At 37.2% G+C, this 7,850-nt stretch overlaps 1 protein-coding gene across 1 annotated transcript in view; it reads right to left on the reverse strand.

The window, feature by feature from the left end:
- LOC107659000 (EVI5-like protein) overlaps window positions 1-7,850 on the reverse strand; it is a 51,306-nt gene that overhangs the window by 10,426 nt on the left and 33,030 nt on the right. Inside the window, exons 13-17 of the mRNA XM_016447762.1 lie at window positions 7,552-7,701; window positions 6,749-6,880; window positions 5,875-6,015; window positions 5,557-5,715; window positions 3,955-4,101 (exon numbers count right to left, since the gene is read on the reverse strand). Coding sequence (XP_016303248.1) covers window positions 3,955-4,101; window positions 5,557-5,715; window positions 5,875-6,015; window positions 6,749-6,880; window positions 7,552-7,701 — 729 coding nt within the window. The remainder of the gene's footprint in view (window positions 1-3,954; window positions 4,102-5,556; window positions 5,716-5,874; window positions 6,016-6,748; window positions 6,881-7,551; window positions 7,702-7,850) is intronic.

The following is a 7,850-nucleotide window of genomic DNA, read 5'->3' on the forward strand; positions in this document are numbered from 1 at the left end:
TCTTTATGCACCAAGAGCTTGTAACACTCCAAAGAGAAAGGAAAAATTGAAATCGCATCATATGACCCCTTTAAAAAACAGGGATCTATCAAAGTTTGGTCATGTTTGTGGAAATGTATCATGGCACAAACAAATGAGATCTCTGAGGACCTCAGAAAAAGAGTTGGTGTTGCTCATCAGGCTAGAAAACCGAGGACAAAAGCTGTTTTAAACGCAAAGGTTGGTCACATAAATAAGTTGAATTAATTGATAAATAAAATCTATTTATGACATTATTTTTGAAAGCATCCATACTTTACAGCATTTTTACACCTTTTCACAGTATTGTAGCTTTGCAGGTAGGTTTCTTATATATATATATATATATATATATATATATAAACACTAAAAACTAGGGCAGGGTTGACTATATCAATGAATCAATTGTAATTGATATTCATTTTAATGACCCAATATCGCTTCGTTCTTTTTAATAAGAAGGACCCAGCTTTCAAATTCTGCAAATTTTATAATGAAATTCAAACTACAAATGTAATTTTGATGCTCTTACTGTGGCGTGACAGACTGCTGTAGCCGCTAGTTCACGTAAACCAATCATCTGTTCCTCTTTACTACTAGCTATATCAAAACAAATTTTGAATGAACATCAGAATTAGACCTTGCTTAAAAGTGTTATGTCTCATGAAATCGCTCAATCAGTGTTTTGGAACCATGGACAAGCATCAATGAAACAGCTTGAAAACAATGTTTACATAATGTGGCATTTATGTCAGGAAAGCCATTTATTTTCCATAGAGCGATAGTCAACCATAAAAAATAACTCCAAAAAGGAGCATTTGCTAAATATATGCACTGTATTACATATTCATTACTTAACCTGTTAGTGATGTCTTCATTACTTAATGTATAATTGATAATGTATAAATGATACTGAATCGAAATTTGAATCAAAGCAAGCATTTTTAAATCAAAATCAAATTGTGAAACCCGTGTTAATATCCAGGCCTCCTACTCTCCAGCAATTATATATAATACCATTAAATTTTAAAAAAGAAAAAGTATCAGTATAAGCAATACGACACCAAATATGCTTTCCTGATGTGTGCTTTATTAACCAATCTCTGTAATGTGTATATGAATATGAATCCTAGTATAATTCTGACTGCATTAAATTGTTTCAACGGAACAAGCTTTAAGCCTTCCATGACAATATATTTACATGGAAAAATGAAACGACTCTTTTCAGAAGCAAAAATATGTTCAGTTAAAAACATTTTCCTAAAAACAGACCATATCCAATGTTTTGTTCAGTTCAAGGATTGGAGTTAACAACTTTGTTTTTTTTTGTATGTTTTCACAATCAACAGGTAAACAGCATAACCGTTTCACACAAAAAGCAGAACAGAACTGAGCCACAATGACTCGATCGAATGGTGATACTGATGAACTTGTAGTATTAGAGTTGAACTGTAGGCCTGATTCTGCGGAAGATTCAACTTCGTTAAATTGAGCAATTCTTATCTGATGGAACAAACTCTATTGTGACACTGCTCCTTTCTAAAATGTGATGAATGTTAAATGCAAACCCAAAAATATTCTTTTTTTTTTTTTTTTTACCTTTTAAGTTTAAAATGAGCTCAACAACTCGGATAGACAAGAAACTGCGCATTTATTAAAACTTGAAGATTCAACTTCGTTAAATTGAGCGATTCTTATCTGATGGAACAAACTCTATTGTGACACTGCTCCTTTCTAAAATGTGATGAATGAAATGCAAACCCAAAAATATTCTTTTTTTTTTTTTTTTTACCTTTTAAGTTTAAAATGAGCTCAGCAACTCGGATAGACAAGAAACTGCGCATTTATTAAAACTTTAAAACCAAACGCCGACAACAGACACACATCCTGATGAATACTTAATTAAAATGGTAAAATGTTTAGGCCATATTTGTTATTCTATTCGAGGTTGGCATGGCAACAAACACTGTCATTTCAGTGTTTCAGATGCTTGTGATTTGAAACGCTTAAATGTCACTGTTCCCCTCTGCAGCAACGCATTAGTATAGTTCTGAGATTTCTCTTATTGCACTTTCTTTGTTCACTTTTATGCATGCATCTCACAAACACATGCTGAGCTAAATCTCTCTGTTACAACAGATCATATGAATGCAGAGCAGTAAAGCATAAAGCAAAAAGTGAGCTTTGATTATAGCTCAGTGTGTTTCTCTGCCTGATAGGAAGTGGTTTCTCATCTGGTAATGAAGATAGCTAAGCTGCGGTCCCATGGGCCGTGCAAGCAGCCGTTTCAACCCTGAGCTCAGCTAGGTGTTAAAACAAAAAAAAAAAACCACTTCACTCTAAGAGATCATAACAATGCTGAGGAGCAGCAATGCTGATGCTCTGCATTTCTGTTGTGAAGGCTTCATTCACGTCTTACTTGCATGTCAGTCACTATAACTATTAACAGATTCGGGACTGACAAGATGTGTGGGTGTTCTGAAAGGTGTCTACATCTGTATGCTGGGGAGTCGGGTTAGTGTGTTGGTGTTTGGTGTCAGACAGACCTGTAGGTTCACTTTATAGTGGATCTTTCCAGTGAAAATAAAAACCACACTCACACCAGGTGACTCAGAGTCAGTCCAGAGAAAAAAGGCTGTGGTGACATCATGGTGTTATATTTTCCAGCAATGGGACATGTCAAGTTAAGAGTGGGCGAAAGGTGAGCGAATAAACGATCCGTTTGATGCTAAATCAGTAACAATGATGAATAGAGATGCAAATTCGAAATGCTCCATAACATATTTAAAATAGGCCAGTCAATCCATTACATTTTTATAGCATTTTTTGTCTGTGTAACTGTTAAATGCACAATTTGTGCAGAACTTGGGCTACTTTATCATTTAATGATAAACAGGTGTTCCATTTTGTGTGTGAGAGAAACATCTAATCAATTCCTATCAGCTACACAACATCTGAATCATTTAGTAATCATGCAGAACATATGTATAATGTCGAATAAATTCACAAACAGCACAAATAAATAACCTGTGTGGAACTTAAAATAAATTGCATTAAATTAACATATTTTTTCAATCCCCAAAATTAGCTTTCATTTGATGATGTTCAAGGCTGATAGACATACAATGGGCAGTTACTTTCTCTCATTGTCTCTCATCGTCGCTGTCTTTTGCCAACTGCCTAAAAGTGAATTAAAATATGGTGAGCCAGATCTGTTGCCCACAGCCCTCAGGGTAAAAACCATGTAGGTAGCCAAAACCACAGAACCACAGCTAAGAGCTGCATATGCCTAAGAGGAGCATGCTTGTCTAATCTGATATATAGCAAGCTGATGCAATTTCAGCACACACACACAAACAAAATCACGCAAATACATCTAGCAAAATACAACACTCTCAAGTTAAATCTAAGAAAGGAAACAGCAAAATGAGAGATAACACAGACTATCCAAAATCAAACTTCATAGAAAGGTAAAAGAAAGTGCTGAAGAGAAAAGCTTGTGACAGAAATGAAAACACTCTCATAAAGGTGAGATTTAGTTTCGAATACAAAAAAGCCCAGTTTATATCTGTCTCAGGAAGGAAAGTCAAACACCCCACACTGATATAAAACAGCACTGATGACATGCTGAGCTAATCTTTAAAATAATTTGGCTTCCTGCATGGGGAACGCTACCTTTTCAGAAGGCAGCGTTTTCTCCGAATAGATCAAACACTCGTCTCATTTTAATCCAGTAAATCTTACTGATATAGTCTTTCCCTCAAATCAAAACACACCTGTTTCAATCATGGTCAACAAATATATATATGGCTCTATTTACTGTAATGCCTAAGCTGCATACGTAACAGTAAGTTTCAACTGATTTACATGAAAAGTGTGTACATATCTTACTGCAGGATTCTGAAAAACCAAGCTGTTAGGTTGACTGTCACTAACCTTGCACTCTATTTCAGCCTGTTTCCGTTTTGTCTCCTGCAGCTCTGCATGCAACCTCTTGTTCTGGTTGGTCAAAACCTGCAGTCGCTCCTGTAGATTTCGTGCCTCTAGTTCTGCACGCCGCAGTTGATTACTATGTATCTGATTCTGTAAGTGAGAAAAAAAATTAAAATAAATAAATAAATACATACAAATCTCTACATGTAATTTGGAGTTTAAGATAACCAACTAAAATCTGAAATGATAAAGCAGTGCCCAAACTCAATAAAGTGAATCATGTCAGAGTATAAATTAATTAACTTTGTCTCCCTCTATTGGCTAAAAATGTGTGTAAAGTCGGAGGTCTGCAGTACAGGGTTCAAAACATAAATACATTTTTAGCCATTTTATTAGAATTAAGTGCAATTTAATTTTGTTGTGTGTAAATAATTTTTGTTTTGTAGTCAATTATTTTGGTAATATCAGATTACCCACCCTAAGCATCCTTAAAAAAGATGTAGACGTAGCCAGGCAAACGTCTGTGTATGATGATTAATTAAAAAATATATTAAAAATGTTAAAACAAGCTAGGGGTGTCCCTGAATAGTCGAAGATTCGATAGGATAAGCCTGATTCGATTACCAATCTCACAGTCGAATATTAGCAGATTATTTGGTTTTATGTAGTGTAAATCTTCAGTTTCATCAGCTCTAATAAGTAATAACAACATGATATGCGGCCAACCAATGTTAGCTATCTATTAATCAAAACATGAAACATTATTTACCCCGTTTGTGTCTGGTACACATTTTCCCTCTGTGTTAACGTCAGTGTTTATGACTGTCGGATGTCTGATTACTTGACTCTTGAGTAATAACAACATGATATGCGGCCGACCAATGTTAGCTATCTATTAATCAAAACATGAAACATTATTTACCCCGTTTGTGTCTGGTACACATTTTCCCTGTTTGTTAACGTCAGTGTTTATGACTGTCGGATGTCTGATTACTTGACTCTTGGTAATGTATTTTGCCCCCACCCCCAAACATATGATTCGACCATGAGTCGACTCGGAAAGATTTGACAATTCTGATTCGACTATGTAAATCCTTAGTCTGAGACACCCCTCAAAGAGATAGTTCACCTAAAAATGAAAATTTGATGTTTATCTGCTTACCCCCAGGGCATCCAAGATGTAGGTGACTTTGTTTCTTCAGTAGAACACAAACGGGAGATTTTTTTAACACAAACCGTTGCAGTCTGTCAGTCTTATAATGGAGGTGAGCCGCCGCTCAGGACAGTTCGGACATTGCATGAATCAGAGGTAAAAAAAAACTATATAAATACTGTTCAGTTTCTTGCACAGACAGATCGATTCGTGTCTTTACACATCCATTATAAGACTGACAGACTGCAACGGTTTGTGTTAAAAATCTTAGTTTGTGTTCTACTGAAGAAACAAAGTCACCTACATCTTGGATGCCCTGGGGGTAAGCAGATAAACATCAAATTTTCATTTTTGGGTGAACTATCCCTTTAAACAAGCTTAGAAATTGGCCTTCTCATGAACACCCAACACACCATGTACAACAAAGATAAGCAATCGTATGTGAATGAGACCTGGGTTTCCAGTTCCAGCATCCTCTGTCTGATTTCTCTGAGCTCAGCCTGTGCCTCTGCCTCTCTGAGCCTCACGCTCATCAGCTCATCCTGAAGCTCGCTCGCTGCATTCTTCCGCGGACTGTCTTTCCAGCGGCCTGCCGTGCATGCCAGATGCCTCTGCACACAACGCCAAAGTACTTTACTTAAACATCTGTGAGTTAAATGGAAACGTGAAAGGGACAGCACATGGTAAAACTGCAACACAGTAGAGCTTGCACACACTTACACATTCTCAAACTGTGGATAAAACAGCTGTCTCTGAGAGTGTGTATTTACCTGCCAGTGCTCCTCCAGGTCTCTGACCTGCTGTCTAAGCTCTTTAAGGCCTGTTAGAGCCTCTGCCTCCCTCAACTTTACACCAATTAGCTCCTCCTGAAGACGTACCACATTATTTTCATCTGGCAGGGATGCATTTCTCTGAAACAGAAACAAAAGAATTAAGACAGAGTAAGCACAAGGAGTGCTTGTATAACAATGAACAAAAAGCAGTTTTCCACAGTCAGGGTCCTGGAGCCAGTGCACGACACTTATGCTCACCAAGGTTGCCTTTCATTTATCAAAAATACAGCAAAAACTTAAAATATATTGCAATTTAAAACAACTTTTAATATATTTTAAAATCGATTAATAATTGTATATATATATTGGTATTTTAACATTGGATTTGGCGCTCAGTAATTATTTCTTATCAATGTTGAAAACAATTGGGTTTAATATTTTTTGTGGAAACCATGATATATTTTTGTTTCAGTATTCTTTGATGAATAGAAAGTTCAACAGCATTCATTTGAAATAGAATGTTTTGTAACAATGTAAAGGCCTCTACTGTGACTTTTGTTCAATTTAATGCACCCTTTAATGCAGCACAGCAACACCAAACACATAACTGTTCCCGTCCATCTAAAAAAAAAAATTTCTAATAATATTGCGTGTGAATTGATTGCTTATGATCATTAAAAGCGGCTTGTGCAATTCAATTAAGGATGTAAAATTATATATTCTCAAAACTTGCAATATGCATTAAAATATTTCTTCATAAGCAGGTTTTGTAGCAAAGTAGCCAATTGCATCATTGTTCGACAGTTCCACTACGGTGGAAAACCACAACAGCCTACGGGTGAGTTTGTGTGCTTGAGAAAAGTTATTCCACCTTCTCCATGTTAAGAATCTTGTCCTGCATCTCCTTCAGTGCACACTGAGACTCAGCCTCTTTAAGACGGGCCTGCACCAGTTCCCTCTCCAACTGCAGGATGAACTCTTCAGAGTAGCGTGGGTTCCCCTTCTAAATTGAAAAACAAAGAAATTGTGTGAGCGAAAATTCTGTCGATCATTCATTGTGTTAGCACTGAATACTCATGGACATAACATCTAAACAGCTCTTGCAGTTTGATTTTACCAATGCACATGTTTCATCCTTGCTTAAAAAAAAAAACACTAGTTTTACCAACAGCCACATTAAAACATAATGAAATTGCAACACAAAATTATGTAAAACAGCACTTTCCCCACAGCAAATGACACATTATCCGCTTTTTCTCCATGTTAAAAATGTGCACATTAATAATTGATGAGCCATATTCTGCCCTTCAGTTGAGAGTGTAGATTTTATTAAACAGACAGTGGCGACTCAAGACTCTTGCTTAAGTTGCACTCATATTTGACATCTCTTACATGTACATAAGCCCCATTTGGCACTGTTGTGCATGCAAATGACCTCTGCTCTGCTGTTCTGATCTGCAGTCATGCATGTAAAGAGCATCATTACAAGAGTTGCCGTTCGAGCTCTGGTCGCTGAGATTTTGTTGCTAGACAACGCCAAATGAATCAAGTGCGGCTGCCACTGCAAACTGTTGACATGGAGCAAAACATTTCTCAGTGTTTTCATACGGTTTCTGTGTTCAAGAGCAGGCCTCTCTCATCTAGGAGGAAGCGCTGTCTCTGAGCTGCCCTTACCGCAAACGGCTGCTGTTGCTGGAGCTGTCGGATGGTGTTTTGCGCTTGCTCCAGCAGTGCGCTGGTCTCCTCATTGTGTTGTTTGACCGTGGCCAGCTCCCGTTTGACCAGGTAGTTCTCCTCTGCCTCTTGGGCTCGTGTCACCTGACCCTGACGTAACCAATTATGGATGAGGGGTGAGCGGAGAATCGGAATGGGTGGAAACGGACGTATGGATGGAGAAAAAATAATGCTGGATCTCAAGCTCTGTCATGCTGTTAGCAGTTTTAGGCTTTCAATTTAGCACTTTTTTTTGGGGG

Source organism: Sinocyclocheilus anshuiensis, unplaced genomic scaffold (genome assembly GCF_001515605.1).
Source record: "Sinocyclocheilus anshuiensis isolate Anshui unplaced genomic scaffold, SAMN03320099.WGS_v1.1 scaffold311, whole genome shotgun sequence".
In the NCBI taxonomy this organism is placed as follows: Eukaryota; Metazoa; Chordata; class Actinopteri; order Cypriniformes; family Cyprinidae; genus Sinocyclocheilus; species Sinocyclocheilus anshuiensis.